This window comes from Osmia bicornis, chromosome 10 (assembly GCF_907164935.1).
Source record: "Osmia bicornis bicornis chromosome 10, iOsmBic2.1, whole genome shotgun sequence".
Classification (NCBI taxonomy): domain Eukaryota; kingdom Metazoa; phylum Arthropoda; class Insecta; order Hymenoptera; family Megachilidae; genus Osmia; species Osmia bicornis.
Window position 1 is genome coordinate 3197899 of NC_060225.1, and position 19974 is coordinate 3217872.

Here is a 19974-nt window from a genome sequence, read left to right on the forward strand (position 1 = left end):
CGTCGTGCCACGCCACCGCGACAGATGACAAAATAAAAACCTCCAAGCGTGGCCCCGTTCCCGCGAGTGGACCGTTTCCGTTCCACTTAGTCCCAAGACCAAACGAATCGATCTACCCTGTCGCTCGAAACAAACTTCCTCCTTCGATCCCCTTTACAACGATACGTGGGATCACTGATCTCTGTTCGTCATCCGCGTTCACCAGCTAAATCAACGGATCACAACACTCTCGAACCAGCACCGATCTCGTACATCACCACCACGGATTTGTCCCGTTCGACGTGTATCATCATCATCATCCGACCTTGTACCGCTCGCATCCTTCGTTTCAACGAGGATCCCAGCCCGGATCTAACCTCGATCCTTTACTCTCCGACTGCCAGACTGGACGGACGACGCGGGAACGATGCCGAGCGAGTCCATATCCCGCGTGTGTCGAACGATAAACAACCAGCACTTACTCCTTCCTCTCCTGTTATCCTCAACGACACGATGCACCGTTATCGACGAACGAAACGCGCGCGCCTGTCGTCGAGACTCAACGAACGTCCAGGCAATCGCGGCTACACGGACCGGGCTGTCTCATCCTGGCTGGCAAGCTTCCTGGCTAGCCTCGAAGCGGGTTAAGGGAGATTCGACCAGTTGCAACGGTTCCAGGTCGTCTGGACTTCTCCCGCGACCGACATTCCGGCACGCTTTCTCGCTGACTCTGAACACGCACGCACGCACCAACGGCTCGAGCCCCGTGTTGCCGAATCTTCCTCGTATCCCTCGCTCCTTTTCGCCACTTCCGCAGCGTGCGTGTCCGATGATGCTCTCTCAGAGAAAACACAGAGAGAGAGAGAGAGAGAGAGAGAGGCGATCCGTGTGTGTCGTCAGCCCTGGTAGTTTTCTGATGCGCGCCGTGCCGACACCGACGCCGACCCACCGTCGACGACCCACCTGTGCTCACGCTTATTGATTCGCGGCTCGTACCCGCGAGCCGTAGCCGCCGCGCTCTGCGCCTGTGCGACCGAGCGGAGATTCTGCGCCACCGACACGCTGCCATTCGACTGCACATTGTGCAGTCGCGCGCTACGCAATCCCTCGCTTCCTTCCATGTCTCTCTATTCTTTTTCATCTACCTTTCATCCTCTCCTCACTTTGCACCATCTTTCACGCTTTCAGCACTTTGTAATCGAACTTCTCGCACGTCTTTGACCTACATTCTAGGCCCGCTTGAAAATTTACACTCGTCCCGGTGGTCGCAACGCTTGCGGTAAACCACGAGCGTGCCGATATTCTAGTTCAAATGAAAAATCTAATTCGTTTGATGGAATACCCGAAGGCTCATGGTTTCTTCTTCGACTTTTACCCATCGAACGTTTCTTAACTGAACTTCTAACACGCCTCTGCCCTACATTCGTTCTTAACGTCGCTCGTAGAATGATCTACGATCCTGTTTTGGCACGGAGATTACTGGAGCGTTGTTTTTTTGTTGTTTATGGAGGAGACAAGATCGGAAGAGATTCTGGCAAACGATCGCGGATGTTGCAGCATCGTTATCCGCAATTTTTATCTCCATATTGTTACGTATCCTCTTGGAGACGCGAATCGCAGTTTGATTGGCTCGATAAGTGTCCGATATATCGATCAGCTTCCGGATTATAGTATCCATGGAATATGAAATGTTGGAATTTTCGAACGTTCGTAATGGAAAAATGGAATAATTCCGGAATAGCCATTTTCTTGGCCGTTTTCTGTTCATCGGGATGAATGCACCATCGACGCCCTCGCATTTGACACATGAAACATGTGCGGATGTTAAGGGAGTTGAACGCGTTGCTACTCAATTGCGGATCCCGCAGCCTTCTCTTCCGCAATATTCCTTTTCTTCTTTCTTCTTCTTTCGCCGTTTTTCTCCTCGCTTAAAGGGATGACTTTTTCTTCAACGGAGCTCTAGAGGGTGGCCTACATTTCTTTATTTTCGAAGAAAGTCGCGGAGATCGCGACGTTACGGGCTCGAAAAACTTTGTATCGTTGTAGCTTTAGATTCCTGCAGCTTTTATTGGACGAGGACTTTTGTTTTGCTTGAGAAACGATCCACAGAGAAGAGGAGGTTTATGTTGATTCAAGACGTAGCTTTTGGCTGTTTGCCTTTCAAATTTTCAGCGATGCTTTTCTCTTCCAAGTTTCTTTCTTTCTTTTGTTAATGTTCCCTGAGAAGCATTTGAAACTCTAAATAATCCACTCTGGATTCCTCTGTTCCCACTTTTTCTCTATTAATTTTCAGAAGGTATACAAGAACCTTTCGAAGGATATCGTGTCACGATCGATCTCCGCAATCGTGTTCAGTTTCTGTTACTTTGATAAATGATCCCAACACACCGGACCAATTTTATATCGCGCTTCACACTTGTTGTTGCGGGAAACTTTTCGTAAAACGTGTTAGCCGGTTGTTTCGAATCGCTTCTTCTTAAAACCTTCATTCTTCTTGCTTAAGGAACAATATTGCCGAGGAAACTAATGGAACGAGAAGAAACCTCCGAGTCAATTGCTCAGTCAAAGTGTTCCAATTTAAGATCACTTTTATAACTTTATAATTAAATTACTCGGTGAAATTCTTCTTTTACACTAGATCAATCGCGAACCCGTCTACCGAGAACTTCGAACAATAATTAATATATCTGCCGTCGTAGTTCGCAGTTCCCCTCGGTGTCCAACTTTTTGACAAACGATTCGACTCCTGGACGCAACGTCGAATTCACGTGCCAACTCACGCCTCCACTTCCGGTTCTTTATCGAACGAAGCCGTAAACTCGTCATAAATTCAATCTCGAAACGAAATTCCGCGTTCCCCGAGGTCTCGACCGTTCAAAAGCAACTTTTCATCGTCACTGAGAAGCCTTCCGACTTGAAACCTTCCGTTTCTCTCCCGAGAGACTATCGCGTTGTATTTCCATTGCAAATTATCTGCTGCCAATTAAACGAAGTCACCGCGAGCCTGCTCGCCCTATCAATGCTCGCTAAGGTGTCGTCGAAACGCATAAATCGTGCGATCTAGGTCGACCACTCGTGCTTGACCTTGCAAGGGTGCTGCTAGCCCCGAAACATCGATAAACACTAACCCAATTCGTATTTCTCGCTAACGAGAAAAAAAGGAAAAGAATGACAGAGAATTATTTACGGGTGATGAAAAATAGGCTGTTTCCGAATGGCTCCACCAAAATTGAGAACTCAGGTTCGGTATATAACTTAAATTGACTACAAGAAACCGATTAAAGTTGGTTTCAGAGCTGGATGTCTTACCGTTTTCGAGATATCGTGATAAGGGTAGGTTAGGTTGAGTTAGATTAGGTTAGGTTCTGTGTATGCGCAGTATCGAATAGCGCATACGTAAAATTGTACAAAAACTTCTTACAACGGTTGTTTCAAAAACGGTAAGACATCCAGCTTTGAAACCAATTTTAATCGGTTTCTGGTAGTCAACTTAGGTTATATACCGAACCTGAGTTCCCAATTTTGGTGGGGCGATTTAGAAACCTATCCGAAAAATATTTGATATTCATAAGGAGGAGCAAAAAGTGCTGGACGCGTAGTAAACAATTTCCTTCGTCCTTAAATATACGACAGGTTTGAGTGCTTTACACGAGTCGCTGAATCGACGAAAGATCTCGAGTTCGCGTCAGCATGTAACACATCGAATGCACTCGTCGAGTGCAAGAGGAAGAAGAAGAAACTCTTGGACTCCTTTCGTTTGATACGGAATTAACGAGGCGTTCTCGAGATGCGGCAGCATTTCACGGGAAAGTGATCGCGAACAGAATGTTGGGAAAGTTTTCAAGAATTTCTGCTCCAAAGAATATGGAAAGTCGGACTGAATTTGATAAGTTAAAAGTATGGAAAAAAAGGGCGTTAATCCAAGTCTTAATTAGACTGCAAGTTTACCTACATTAGGAAGAGAATTTTTTTTCTTTTTTCTTTTTTCGTTCGAATAGCTCACCTGTTCAGCACGCGGTTTAATCTTCTCCTCCTGCTCCTTGGCAAGGTCCTCGACGAGATCGTGGAGGAGCCTGATATCCTGGGGGCTGGGGGAGTCCACCCTACCAGCCCCCACGCTCATCGCACTGTGGGGCGCCAGTTCACAAGACTCAGCAGCTTCTTCACCCTCGGTACCTCTCTCGCTATTCTCTTCCCAAAAATCTTTATCGGACCACTCCTGGTCACTGTCGATCACCCTTTCGTCGTCATCGCTCATTTAGGGCATTCAGGCGGCTTTCATATAAATCAGATCACCCACCCCGTTCCCTTTTCCTTCCTCGATAGAGGGCCTCTCCGAAATTCCCCTTGCTTTTCGATCGATCAAATCGAACTATTTATAAACGAACATTACGCGAGGGTATTGTTCGAAGGAACTTTCAAAATGATTTCTTCAGGGTCCACAAACTTCTTAATCGTGATTTCATGAAAATCTTCTATCTTAGCTTTAACGTTTAATTGTTGCGTGGAAATATAATTTCAATTCCCTCTTATTAAATTACTATATCACTGTAAGTTAATTCGATTTCATGTAAATCCTTTGTAATAATTGACTGTTTCTCCTTCGATGAGTCCTCGGGAGGACGATCTTCCGGTACAGGATGTTCGCACGGATCAGAAGATCCAATAGGAACGTGTGCGAGGTATCTGATCCTCGATTATTGTCGAGTTGAGCAGGTAATCGTGTCGCGAAGCTTATTGCTTCATCGTCGAGAGGGAACACTGCGTCGATCATTGGTTAATCAACTAACACCGAACGGTTTACAGTCTCAACAGCGAGCCCGTTTCTGGTAAACAAAGGAGGTTCGATGAGATTCGGCACGGTTTGGATAAAGAAAGTGGCTGGAACGCGCGTGTAAACCGACGTATTGAACTTCCCGCGACGAGCGATTTAACGACGCCTGGCGTCCAACTTCCATTGCGTACGGGAAACGCGGCCCGCGTCTCGGAAACGCTTGATTCTCCGCGATTTCGCTCTTGCGTTTAACTCTTTCCTACATAAACCGAGTTTTGTTAACCCTTCAACAGCGGAGTTTGGGTGAATCGAGACTCAAACTTACAACTCCCTCGTTTAACAATTATAAATTTATTCTTGTATAATTTTTAAACGAGAAAGTTTCGCGTATTGGAAGAATACTAGCATGAAATAGAAAATTAAATGAAAATTCGGGCTCTCTCCATGGTCCGCCGTCCAAGGGTTGAGAGAGAACCGAGAAATAAAATAATGCAAGTGATTTCGAAATCACTTCTAGCTTACTATTATCGAGTTATTATTTTCAATTTTTTCCCCGTTAAATTATGAATTTTGCTAATGTTACTGTTGAAAATATAACCGAGAAAGGGGTTGACTACGAAATAATGTAGTAAGTGGAATCGCGGGAGTTTACATGTGCGAACCAACTGCAGGCTGGCACGTAAGTCGACGGTTAGCAGTACAACACGAGCAAGGACGTCAGTCATTGATCACTCCATGAGTATGACTTTCGTTAGTTGCTTCTATCGAAACAATGCTTGTCCTCCAAAACATTAGACCCATTTCAAAACAGCAACAACGTTATATTAAAAAAGAAAAAGTCGATTGGGGATCGACGAATGATTGCGGTTATTAAAATTGAAAAATCAATTTTTGAAAAGCAATCAATGATGACGTGCCAAGCGATCCGACTCGATAATTAATACGACGATTACCAACGATAATCGTTCCATTCGAATCATCGATTCCTGCCGGACTGTTGCTCATCTATAAATGATCAATCTGCATCGAACAGAACGAATCGAAGGATAAATTTTTCAAAGAAACGGACTCTAGTTCGATCGGCTCGTTCCCAGGAGGTGATTCCATGATACAGGGTGGAATTGATTTTTTGGAAATTCGTGCCGGCCTCATACAATTTCATGCCACTCGCGATAATTCACTCTGTCCGCTTGCTCGTGCATCCTTTCAAATGGAAATTTACTACTTGACACGCACTTAACTTCCATGAATAAGGTACCTTGACCCATGGAAAATGAGATCAACCATCCCGTGCAACAGGGTTTGTCGTTAAATCGAGTGAAAATTTAGGAAGGAAAAACGAATAAGGATATATTCGATATGAAGAAGAGAAAAATCACTGAAATATCGGAAAACCGATTCGTTTCCCAGGGAGAATGATTTCCCGACCGTCTTCCAGCACAGACTGTGTAACACTATGAAATTCGACAGCCTGGCAACCGATCCAGGTACAATTCCCTTATGTAAGACTCCCCCTTGTGCCAATGTTGCCCGTTGCGGACGAATACGGACACAAAAGAAATCTAGAAACATTATGGTCCAGCTCACCTCCCCGCGTTGCATCTGGCCACGGTTACCAAGGGGTCTTCTGGGTAGGGAAATATTTTGGCAGGTGGCCCGCGCGATTCGAATGGAGGCCATTGATTTTGTCGACGAAAGGAAAGTGGACCTTCCACGGTGGACGCATTTGGCAGGGTGCATCGGTGGGACAAAGTTGCATTATCTGCTTGCTTCCTTGTCAAGACTGGCAAGAAACGTGGCAACCTACTTGTAATATCTTCATTAGGACTAAACGAGAAGAAATCTCGTTCGTGTCCTAGATTTCTGTCTTCCGGCCATCGTGGGCGCGGCCATTTGAAATCTTACTCGCCAAGGGATGGGAAATCGTCAACCGAATGGAATCACCCTCCTCGAACCGTGATTTGCATTCGAATTACTCGGGAAAAATAAAATTCAACTGATTTTTTCACGAAAAGTCAAAGGAACATGAATCCGGCTGACTTTATTTACTGCTATACTACTTGCGCTTAAAGAATTTCGATTAATCGTGTAAAATAAAGTTTGCTCGATCTGCTAATCCAGTTTGCGAAGATTTTTGAAGAAGAATTCGAAAATCTAACATCGATATTTTGAAAAATTAGCAGCATAAGTATAGGGCTGACTCTATTCGAGGTTGTACTACTGATATTCCCTGAATTTCAAAGAATTAAAGATAACTAGACTTCAAAAAGTATATGGGATGGATTGTGATATTTATCCAGCAAATTTTTCTGATTTTAATCATTTTATTGTCACGAAAATACTATTGCCAGGAGTATTGTCAATATAATTTGACACATGTTTTTCTGTCAACTGTTTCAAGATATCTCTGCAAACAAGGGTGGACTAGCTCGACAAACTTTATTACGAACGAAAGATTTGTCAACATCCCTTACGATTTAGCGCCTTTACGCGCGACGCGAGAGCTCGAAGCACGTGGGGATGCGAATGACAACACGCATTTAACTACCCCTCCAAGTTTTACGAGGGAATCAAGAAGAAAACGACGTTGGGAATCGAGCATTAACTTTTTCCTTATGTACACATATTAGATACAATTCAAATAATTGCAATATTCGATCTACAATTGTCAATGTTCAATAGAACCTCATCTAAATTCACGTTTTATTGTTTAAAATCTAGTTAGCTTTTCAAAAAATCATATTATTTTTATGATGACCTGATACCTAAAATCGTCAGAAGAATCCAGCAATAATTATCGCAGTCATCGAGATAGAAGGAAGAATCTTCGAAAAACATGTGCACAGTCGAAGAAGGGTGTTCATCCCCCTCGAGATCAACGGATGGATGACTTTCCGTCAAGGTATCACGTATGCACATTCACATATCACGTTCACCACGTTGGTTCACTACTTTCCAGCGTGGTGGTGGCTTTCCCTTTATCGGTAACGACCTCCCAACCCCTCGTTTCTTTTCCGCTTGTGAACGAATCGATCGAGGATCTCGACTCGTCCCCGCGTCAGTGCTCGACCTATCCCAACCGACCGTCGAATCGACGTTTCTTCGAGTCTGACAATAATCGTGAAACCGCAACGACACCAACAACGAGACAGTGTTTCTCTGAACGATCTTTAAGTCGATGCTCGACGAGAAATGACACAAGGGTAGGTGACGATCACGAATTCCACTCGACTCGATCGTTTCCCTCTGTGCAATGAAAATTTTCTCTCCAATCGAGACAAATATCGCGAACGATCACCTGTTTATTAATCGCGAGTCAACCCTGCTTCGAGGTATTACGAACGCGCGTTCCGGCCTTTCTTCAGTCTTATTCACCGTTTACATGTGCTCGCTGTTCCTTTGGGGACGATATGGACGGAGTGGCGACGGTATAACCTGCCGGGCAGGACGGGGGATACTGCGACACTGATAGTAGCGCCTTCTGTCGGCAAGCCTTTGCCACCCACCCCTTCCTCTCCCGCTCATCCACCTACACTCCCTTCTCTGCTGAACCGAAGTTCGTTTCTTTGTTTCCCTTGTTGCTACTTCGTCTGTCTATCTTTCACCTTTGTAGGCTGGTTAATGTGTTTCCATCTTCGTTTAAGCCGACAGGGTTACTTAACTCACCCCTCCATCCTTTGTCTCTATCATTACTGTTCATTAGGATATGACATAGAAATTTTATTTCTTCTCTTTGCAGAATTTTTCTCTGCACCTGCTGAGATCCTTTTCTTTAGTTAACGCATTAAGTAAAAATATTTAAAATTATTTGCTATTTGAAGTTGTTCGTACAGTCTTGGAGGTATTAAAAAATATTCTACTGTTTCCATATCTGTATTATTAGACCAGGTTGAACCCTCTGTGTTTCGTTACCATACGGGAATGACAGGATCCTATTCACCCATTGTTCCTACTATGACCCTTTTAGCGACTCTCTGGATTCATCTCGTTTCTTTCTCTTTTGTGTTTTATTTAAATACGGTATCTTATCCTTTATGCGCTGATTGCCTTTTCTTTTACTTCCCATTTAGACAACTATGGCTCGTTTTTCTCTTTCTCTTTACGCTGATTGATGTGTCTGTCTCTCATCCCTCTTCCTTCTTCGTTTTGGATAACAAGATTAACTGATTCTCCTCTACATTCTTTATCTGCTTTGTTTCATTCTTCCCTTTTTTGCCGTTGAGATACAATGTTGACTTTTTTATCTTTCCATGAGTTGAAAATGGTACTTGTTCTGCCGTTATTTGATGTCTTTGTTCTAATTTCACTTTGTGCTGCTTTATGAGAAGAACATTCACTCTGTAGATAATTGCATATTATGCAGATTAATTCTTTTCCTTCTTCATTTGATATTGTTTTCTGCAATACTTTTAGGGTGAAAGCTGCTTTTTTCCAGATTTTAAGGGTAACCGTTTCATGGTTCAAATATTGTAAATGTAATAAGGGATGCCTGTTTTATGACAAAGCCATTGCTTCGTGACACGTTTCAACAGACTTTTACCAAAGTATAAATATTCCTCTCTTGAAATATGTAAATTAGATCAACAGTGAAATAACAAATTGATTAAATTTTGAACCGCAACAAAGGAGCTAAAAATCGATTGCGAGTGAACGGAAAAAAGGTCTTTCATATTACAAATTCCATAAACGTCACGGGAACGCCTATCCCTGCCAATTCATTTGAAAACAATTTGCCGGAGAATTGTAACTGTTCGACGGAGCAGTTTCCGATGAAAAATCGACAAACATCTTACAAATAGCAAGGATTCCATTCAACAAGTTTCCTCTAATTTCCTATTGGGACAAGAATCGCTTTTCCTACTTTCGTGCAAGTTCGCCGTAAGACGTCTTTCTTCTTTTCTTCGTCTCCGTTTCCGCGAGTTCGAATCACGGTCAGTTTTCAAAGTAAAAAAGAAGACATTAAAGTGAATTTTTTTGCTTCAGAACAAACGATTTGTACAACGGAATATTCGCTGTGGTTATCGAAGAATGGTCGCAAGGATCAGGATATCTTTTTGTCATCGATAACAATAAGCGTGTGTCTTTAATTCGGCGTAATAGTTTCCGCGAAATAGTCGTAACATTGTTCGAGACCGAGGTTGGAAAAAACAGGTGCAGTATCGGTTATCGATATCGGCGGCTTCGAGTTCGCCCGACGTAAATAGCTTTAGCAACGATGATGAGGTTCACCGATTGAATGTCGGCACGACGAATAAACCTTGACAGTTCGAATGCGAGCTTAAGTTTCGCATTTCTTTTGTACCAAGGATTGATAATGGTAAACGGTTTGCAATAACAGCAGCAATTCGAAGCTACTCAAATTTCGTCTAACGATTGACCCGAATTCAGCGATCAATTTCCGCACCGAGAAACGCGATCGTTTAATAAATCCTGTTATTATACGAAGGATTCTCGAGACGACAGTTAAAATCCCAAGAGCCATTTTGAAGGCTTTAAAGAAGAGAGGAATCTTGAAGGATCACGCAATAACAGTACTTAAGAGTACGACGATGGAACATTTTTTAAATTGACCAAAATTCTCTTCCTTAAGTTACTTTAAAAAAAATAAAAGGAAAACTGCTAAAAGTTTCCTATTTTATTATTTAGAATTAGAGAAAAGTATGAAATGATTTTTGTAATATCAAAGATCTGAGATCAAAGTATCATGAGAAAAGGATAGAAATGAAAATTTTCAACCAGCGAGAATGGAGCTTAGAAAGGAATTATAAACCGTCACGCGGAAATTATTGATTTCGAGCATGTGACAGGCGTGTCAACAAGCTTCTCCCTTTCTAAGCTGAAAAGCTCGAGACATCTGACCCACTACAAGTCGATAAGCGTGTTGGCAAAGGCATCGTCGCTTTTTCAAACAAGGAAATTGTTTAAAGACCGGCGTCCCTAAGCGAGACCGATCAAGTGCCTTCTCGATCCATCTATCCGTTCTAGAGCGAGGTGAAAAGCAATGACAAGAAAGGGAGAGAGAGAGAAAGAAAGAGAGTGGCAAAATATAAGTCGACACTTGATCGTCGACGAGAACATTGTGAAAATCTTTGTTCCACTAGTTCGAGAGTCAACGGCACTCTCGTGCTCTTCACGTGACCGAAGGGTTATAAATTATTCGAAAACCCGTCACGAAATAAGATATTGATTCGCCGGTGAACACTCGACGTCTACTTCAATATTTACACTTGAATGTGATTCTTAATTAGAAACGAACAAATGTCCATCGAACAAAATACTATCGATTCGTTTATGACATTTCCAATTCTGTCTCTCTCCATGGTCCGCCGTCCGATAGTTAACATCATATTTCTAATTCGCGACCTTTTGCTACCGATAATATTCCTTTTATAAATCGAGTTCCTTTCACCATGTTGGTTTAATTTCTTCCTCTTCAGAGTTTTTAATTTTCTTTATGCAGTCATTGCTGATGACTACCACGTTAGCTGGGTGTGTCGCTTGCGCACCCTCCACCCAGATTACTCTTGTTTGTAACTTCATTTAGTTTTTTATTTTATTTTGTTTCTTTTCTCATTTAACCGCGTTTTTTTTGAAAATTTCTCCACGAAAACTTCATTCTCAATCAATATTCGATGAATGCCACCATTCTTCCTTTTGTTGGTAAGTGGGCTTTCGTTCACAGGTACAACTCATGAGAGGTAGGTTTGCTGGGCTACCTTGCTCTCACTCATTGTAAAATTAAAAAAAAAAAATTTCGCGATCTTTTGCTACTGATCGCCAGCATACTAGGAAATGACATTTTGAAAAGTATTTCCCTTGCTTAAACGCACTTTCAAACGACAGGAATTTATTGTTTCGATGTAGAAATAAATTCTTTAGGGAGGATTGTAAGGTGAATGTTGTAATAACAACGTAAAATCGTCGAGTTAGTGGAAATCTCACGATGCGGGAGATTCCCGCCCACAAAACTGCGGCGCAGACTGATTGGCGTCAGTCAGGGCCGTGTTACAACAGGGTATCACGACAAATAGCCTACTTTTACCGTATGATTAGTAACAATACCGACAATTTCATACGAAACAGGTAAATTATTCTTTCGAAGCCTAGAAAGTACAAACGACGATAAAATTTTCACATTAACCTAATAATATTTATGAACTTGTATTTTACTATATATTTTACTATAATAATTGTTGCTCGAACAGGATCCTCAATTCGTAAATTATTGACAGCAAAACGAGTGGATATCTGCATTTTGTACAAATTCAGTAGTACAAAGCGATATAAGTCAAACATCTGACCTCCTCGTTGATACAACACTGTGCGTCAATCAAATAATAAAAAATTCATTTTTATATAACATTTTAAATGTTTCTTTTTGCATTATCTGTTAAAGGAACGCTTGACGTGCCTATGAAGTGCAAAATGTTTCAAATTCAAAACCCCAATGTCTATCAATTTCACTGAAACATCTTTGCCTGCCTAGTCGCTTCATTAAAAGATAAACTGATATTTCGCAAGGGAAACTTAAATTTCAATAAGCTACTTGCTTATTAAAGTAGAAGTTTCGCGGGGGAACAAAGGCAATGAAACTTCCCTGATGAAAAAAATCGACACACGCGGCTGTGTTTCTGGTTCGAGGAAAAGTCTACCGTTCGAGGTCGGGAAGGAAAAAAGGCCAGAAAATTTCTGATATCCTTCAGACTATTCTCGGGAAAGAACTTTGGTGATGCGGCTCTATTAGAAGTTAAGATGTTCTCGGGAAAGTATCACGTTCCTCGTCTTCGCGAACGCGACTCGCAAGGCAAGCTCGTAATTTGCATATAAATTCGCGGAATCTCGCGACTCAACGTTCGTGCGAGGCCAAGTTTTCCGCCTTGGATAGATACCGTGTACGTGGTGTCGTAACTTTTCGACGGCAATTAAGATGCACTCTTACCTGGGCCACCTTCTCTCCCATGTTCGACGTGTGCATGGCACCTTGAAAGTATTTCGCGGACCCGTTGTCCTGCAAGGAAAACTGGAACAAAGAGAGGAACGATTGAAATTTCGTTCGAAGGACATTTAAATGAATGAAATGAATTTTTTGAAAAATAGGGTAACGTATACGGTTATCGACGCATACAGTATAGAGTTAAATCAAAATTAAATTAAGAGGTTGGCCACTCTAGAATTTTGAAAAAGTCGAAATTTTTTTGCTGAAGCTTAAAAGGTGCCTTAATGTATCAAAAATGATATGGCAAAAGATTATAGGATAAGTAATCGAATTCCGAATTCTGGCGCAGCCCCTCCCGGTCTGCTGCGCCTATTACTGAAGACTTTAAACGCATTTTTCAAGCCGGAATCATAAATCAAACAGATCATCGCCAATCGATTTGAAAATTTAACAGTATATTCAAAACTAAATTCTCTACCAAACTGCGTAGGATTTTTTCTTGAAATTTTACATTTTCTCTTAAAAAATCAATATATCGATATATCAAAAAAATCCTACGTAGTTCGGTAGCTGTTCTCATATATAATCGAAAATATTTTGGTTTTTTATCCTAAGTTAAAAACTGCAGGAGCTGTTGGTCCGGCCGTTTAGCCCTACAAAAAGAAGAAATGCTGCAGAGCCCATATTTTCACTTGAATCACTATACAAAAATTAATTTTTAAAGTTTATTAGTTGTAAAATAAAGGCATGCTTACGGTATTTGAATTTATTCCATCATTAAAAAAAAAAAAATCCCAAAATATGCCTATTTTTTCTTGCTCTAGAGCGGCCTAACCCTTTAAAACTGTGGTTCTCTCCATGGTCTACCGTCCGCGGGTTGAGAAACACATTATATTGTATTTCTTACTTTCCAATAACTATACAAGCTATCAAGCTATCGACTTACTTTGTGTCTGATGGAGTCGGGCCCCATCTGGCTGAGGGATGGCGACTTCCGGTCTTTGGACGTCCGCCATTTTTGCAAGTCACTTTCGGACGCAACGCCAGGAAAGATTTTCGAATGTTTAGTAGCTAGAAACACAAAGGTTCGTGTGAAATCTCTTAAATACATTACATCACCCCTTCGTTTCTCGTATCATAATTATCCTATTGTCATATACGAAACTATACGTGTGAAATACAGGCTCGATTCAATCAAATAATTCAACTATCCAACAAATCGGTGCTGTTTTGTCTAAGCTTTTATCGAGGCGCAACGAGAAGGCGAAGAAATTAACAAATTCTATCGTATTATCATCCTGTTAAATGGAACTCGTAAGATACCGATTTACAATCTGTTTCAATCAACAATCTCGCACTAATTCTAAATATAAAATACGGTGCAATTAGGAAGCACGCAGATAAGTATAATATATATTTGTACATGAAATAACGATCCCAAAGAAGAATGGTTTAACATTACTGACAACCTGTGATCTAAAGAAAAAATAATGTCAAGTCTACGAACGTGTGGTATTAGAGAAAAATCAACCAACGAAACAACCGAGCCTATATCTCCGAACTAAAAGCGTTAGAAAACAGTGTGTCGTTAACGGGTTAGTCAATTCGCACTAGAAGCTGCATACCTGTGAAAGAAAGATCGTTTAAATGTTCGTAAAAGACCGTGTAAATTATTCATAGAGATGATAATGCGGTATTTGCTACGCTCGAGTAGTAGTATGTATATATATATTTATTTATAATGTTTATATACGTATGTATATATATATATAGTATATAATATATAAAAGAAAGAAAGGGTAAAACATAGGGGATATATCGTTTTCAGTAATGACATTTGTACAATGATATCGTGATGACTGCTGCTCCGTTCTGTCTTCCCAGATCGTTTCCGGGGATTTCGGATCGAATTCCACCGGAAATAGCGGATTCAGTGAGTCGAAGATAGAGAGGAAGCCGTGTGTATCAGCCAATTCGGTTTGATCGTGAAGAAACAGAAGCGTAACTAACAAATTGATCTCTCATGCTTCGATCAGCCTTACTCGAGGTTCTTCACCCTCGAACCCCCCGTAGATCTACGAGTCTCTACGTCGTTTAGAAGCGAACAGAATTACGCGTGAACGGGTAATCGCGTTATCACGCGGAAACGGGTGATCCAACCCTAGGAAGAATCTCCTTTCATCCCCGAGGGTAAGAGGGTGAAGCGAGTTTCAGGATTGTTGAGTAAAAAAATGGCTGACCGAGCGATGCTACGGTGCTCGTTTTGTAAATGGCACGGCAGGAAGGTACCAGAGATAGAAGAGATAAAAAAAAAAATAGAAAGAGGAAAGTGGTTGTTAGAGTATAAAGTGACGCGTTCGAAGTCTCGCGAATGCGATAGGGTGGAGTGAACGAGTAAAATTGTATACCGGGTGTACCGTTGATCGTGGTGAAATTTAGAAAGGGTTGATTTTTCTTGAGAAAATAAGTCTATAACACAGGATAAAGTATTTTTCAAATCAATTCGATCCTTTAGGGAATAATCTACCCCTTCTTGTTCGGATCACGATCGCTGGGACACCCTGTATAAATCGTGGTGGTGGTGGTGGCAGTATAAGAAACAGGCCTATGAAAGCTGAATCCGACAATGGTACGTTATCTTTTGAAGAGAAAAGCAGATGATATAAAAAGAAAAGAAAGAGAAAAAGAAAACAGTAAGCCGCAAGCGCTTGGTAAGTTGTATAAAAGGGGTGCAAACTCGGCGGCGCTCGGTCGGTTAAAAGAAAAACCAAAGTAGGGGATGAAGCAGACTCAAGCTGCTCCGTCCTGTTTTACCTTCCGTGAGATTATCGACTGTCGCTGGTCGTCGCTCGAGGGTGACATGTTCGCTCCCTCGGCCCGCTACTAAAATACGTTTCTATGGTTTGACTTTTGCACTTACACTTCGTACCCAAGGGGATCACGGTCGGGCCTGATTTAACGCAAGGGTCGCCTTAGAGGATACATATCCGACGCGAGATTACGAGATCGTCTGGATACAGGGTTGAAAGAAAATGATCGACGGAACGGAAACGCGACTTTTCCTGAAACGTTTATCGAGACTCCGGGGGTAGCGAATAGGGGTTGCTCAGAGCGAACAAGCGCCAACTCGCGTCGTTTTCGCGAGATATCGTACACGAGGCACGGTTCTTTAGGATCTTCGAGCTTTTCTCGACGGCTGACAGATAGCGAAGCGATGCGCGAAGCAATTTGCATAGAAAATCTGGCGAAAAAAACAATTTTCCACATTTCATCAGGAGTCTACTAAACAGTTCAATATTCTGCCATTGATTGATGAAATAAAAATCGTTTATAATCTTCAACAAATTGCAACGATTCTTCCTAATTGTTGAATTTCGAATGATCGAAGAGTTTATGTATTTAAAAGGAGAAAAATTGTTGTGAAGGGTGAAAGAAATCAATTTTCACCCGAAAGCTATGAAAATAAAAAATTGCGGATCCTTCGAACGAATCCTTCGTCACGAACATCGACGATTAACCAACCATATGATAGCTTCTGCTCGCAAACGGACAGACACGCGCGTTCACTATCTGTCAACATTCGCGACACGAAACATCGCATGCGGCGGCATTATCTTCAACGTCGTTTCATTGCGATTTCGCCGCAACGCGCATACATCCGCACTCGACGCGTCGTTCGAACCTGGATACCGATCGAATTCGATCGATCTATCGAACGTTCCAGGAACGTTCAAAACGAAAAGTTAATTATATAGAACAGGGTGAGCTTCGCCAACTTCGACAACCTTGAAGACCAATTTCCTAAGTGATTTTGTCTAGATACAACCGTAGCTCGGCTTTAATTTTCAAAATCAAAATTTCGGGGTATTTTTAAACTGGCTTCGAAAAAGGAGGAGGTTACTCAATTCGACGAGTTTCTTTTTAAAGCGAATTTCAGCTAAAGGCAAAATTAACTTAAGACATCGATCTTCTACCCTATTCTATAGAATTATAAAAAAAAAAGAGACAGAAAGAAAAACAAATGGTAATCACAGAGCGAAAGGATTGCGGATGCGAACACCTAAACGTCTCATCGGGCATTAAAAAGAAAAAGTTAAAATACGAACTAATACGTCAAATTGGCAACCCACGAAATACCGAGGAAACGTCGACAGAAAGAAAGGGTTGGGGAGAACAGAAGAAAAGAAAAAAAAAGAAAATTAAGAAGAAACGAGCAATCGGGTCGGTCGTTAGACGAAGTCTACTTACAAACGCTGCAGGTGAGGCTGCGACAGGGCGCCCTCGACGCTTCCGGTTTCACCGCCCTCCTCGAGATCGCGTCCAAACTGGCGGCGTGCGAAACGCTTCGGGACGGTCCTTCCGCTCCTCCGGTCGACGGAAAGTTCGAGCCATCCCAGATGCCAGACTTCTGCGAGACCTGGAACGAACCGCGATCACCTCCCGTTTAACCGAGCATCGCACCACTAGATCCGAGCTACCCTTGACTCGGACTTCCGTTTCACGTGACACAGCCACTGCTGGAATATCGTTTGCATCGCGTACACCCCTGCGACACTCGATCGATACCGGACGTGTTTTCAAGCGGGTGCACGCGATCCAACTTGAATTTACCCTCCGCGACCAGTGGAAGGGGCAATTGCTTTCGGGGTTGAGGGCACGGTTTAAGGCTAAGGCTCGTTCGCGATGGCAGAAGATAATAACGGTACAATGTATTAAATCATCCGATAAATAGGAGAAACATTGGATTTTCTTTTTCGTTTTCGAACGTATGCAAAATCGACGTTTCAACCCGTATACTACACGCAAGTATACGGGACAAAAGGTTAAATAGGATTAGGAGAATGGTGTAATAAAATTCTAAAAATAGAATTTCAACTCTCATGAGAATGAATAATATTCTGTATGTTTCGGTGATTCTATTAGTTTCGGCCAACGTCCATTATATTGAATCGTCAATTGCTGGTGAAATCGAAACTGGTGGAAGGAGTAGGCGTTAAGGGTTGCTTCATCCCTCCGACGGAATAACTGTACACGGGTTGCAATTGTATTTAGATACGTGCCATTAGGGTGACCTTTGCATGGTACTCTAACCCTGCGCTTCGTGTTGCACGTGTTTCAAGATTATGAAGCTTATGCTTTTCAACCCCTTTGCTTCCAAAAATAGAAAAATAACGGGGAATCATTGTGCCACGACGAGGAAATAATGGAAAAAGTTTAAAACTCTTTTCGCGTAAAGTGTCCTGGGTTTCATTCTCTTAAGTATTTTATTTATTTATTTTTTTTTTTTTACTTACATCGCTCACCCCTTCGGGACTGGCAATCGGCGCAGTGGTGCCGTGCTGTGCAACGTTTGCGGTTGCTGCAGACGTTGCACCACCATTGTTGCCCCCAGCTGGCGGGGCTGGAAGAGCGGGCGGGGGTGTGCCAGTCCTTGCAGGACCCCAAGATTCCATCATTGTAGGTGAACCACATGTTAGTGGGCTGAAAAATAGAGGAAAATCGGTTCCATTAGTCGAAAGAGAACATTCCCGACCAACTCGCAAACGGTGCTGGTTAGGTCACCCGTGACCCAGACATCCAACAAAACGAGGCATTCGAATTTCCAAACAAAAAAAGTTTAAGCCTTATATCTAAGTGCAAATAACAAACGCATTAAGAGAAATATGTGAAAGTTTTGAAAGATCGACGAAAACGAGGGCGAGAAGAAACGTAATTCAAGTTCTTTTCGAAGCTATATTTGCGACGGTTGGATTGGGTATTCTCAGCACGCACTTCTTCTAAAAGAATTTTCATCAAAAAGGGGAAAGCGTGGAGCGATTCCAATGTCGCTCGACCACGGAATCTCGGGACAAAAAAATATGAAGAAAAACCATTCCATAAGAACTTACAAATCTGTAATCATAAACTTTAACGTGCCGCGTCGTGTGTATTGTTTGCTCGCTTCTGGAAAATTCCATCGAAAGAAAATGAAATTCGAGTGTTACACAAATACGTAGCGAAGATTATTCTCTGTTTTATTAAAAGTCATCGGTCATCGTCGTCGAGGAGCCATCGTGGTTGATAATTAAAACGGACGGCGTCGAGGCGTCGAGGCGTCGAGCTTGGTCGCGTTCGGAGTGACCGGGGTAAAAGTGTCCCACGATTTCATCGTGGAAATCTTAAGATTATGGCAAATGGTCGATACGGAACAGAGGTCAGACACGGCGAGTGAAGTATGTCAGTGTTAGGTCAGACTTGGCAATCGATACAGAAGCTGACGAGCCGCAACGCGATGCAGAAAGACGTGACCGACGTGCCGCCGCCACTAGAATGTAAACGAACCGGACTTTATTTAGCGGAACTGCGACTGGTAACACTTGTTTGCTATTCAATTAGCCTCGGGGCTGTCGCGAGCAAGCATCTGCGGACAGTTTAGGAAGTTGAAGGTGTCGCAGCTTCCTGAGAGCTCTTGTTTGATATTCTGTTCCTGTTCTGGAAAAAGCATCCGATGTCTCTGGCGTCTTGTCCGCGGAGATTTCAATGGCTCGTGTGATTCTTCAGAAGGTTCTTCTCACAATTTTTATTTCGCCGTTAACTATTCCAAGTTCTTCGATTGAATTTTGAAAATCGTTAGAAGATTAGATTACTCGATTCGAGGACCTTCTGGGGTGCGATTGCGAGCCCTGTTCGAGAGGACATAGGAGAGCTTGCATCAGCGTTGTTAGGGTGGGAAGAGGGATGGGCAAGTTCAGGGTAGTTTCGTTTGGAACATTTCCAAGCATTTCGAACGCGTAATGAGAATTTTCCTCGCGCCGCTCGGGACTCTCTCGTAACGGCACGACCGTCGACGTACATTTATCAAGGGAAAAACAAATCAACCCTCTTCTCGTTCCTACTATCTCGGTAGCGCCGGTTCGTCTACGAACAACCGTTTGTATGCATCGAGGGGGTCGAATCGGTGCTGCGAGTGATTCAGACCGAGTCGCTAAACGATTCATCCGAGACGCGAAGGAGAAAGAAAAGTATCGCTAGGAAATCTTTCTCCCCTTAGGAAATTAAAATACATCATCCGCTAATTATTGCGTTCTTTGATACACCAAGTGGTGCAAGGGGTTGAACTTGCCGGGTAGGATCGAAACCGCGTTAAAAACTCGCTAGATTTATCGACGTTTTACGGCGACTAGGCAACCCTGACATCGATTCCTCGTCGGCCAGCGTGTTGACAGAGTGATTTCGTAATACAAATAGATCCACATAATGGACTACCGCGGTGTATACTTTTTTTTTTTCCTCTCTTTCCTTCGAC

The 19974-nt window shown here is 42.5% G+C and overlaps 1 protein-coding gene across 12 annotated transcripts in view; it reads right to left on the reverse strand.

Annotated features, from left to right (window-relative positions):
- Nucleotides 1-19974, reverse strand: part of LOC114874382 (potassium voltage-gated channel subfamily H member 6) — an 89586-nt gene that overhangs the window by 33165 nt on the left and 36447 nt on the right. For 11 of the 12 annotated variants that reach the window (XM_029183596.2, XM_029183587.2, XM_029183586.2 and 8 more), the window contains exons 5-9: nucleotides 17984-18170; nucleotides 16938-17106; nucleotides 15504-15572; nucleotides 13636-13760; nucleotides 12693-12773 (exon numbers count right to left, since the gene is read on the reverse strand). In XM_029183596.2, the coding sequence (XP_029039429.1) occupies nucleotides 12693-12773; nucleotides 13636-13760; nucleotides 15504-15572; nucleotides 16938-17106; nucleotides 17984-18170 (631 nt within the window). The remainder of the gene's footprint in view (nucleotides 1-12692; nucleotides 12774-13635; nucleotides 13761-15503; nucleotides 15573-16937; nucleotides 17107-17983; nucleotides 18171-19974) is intronic. The other variant, XM_029183589.2, reaches the window with a different exon arrangement.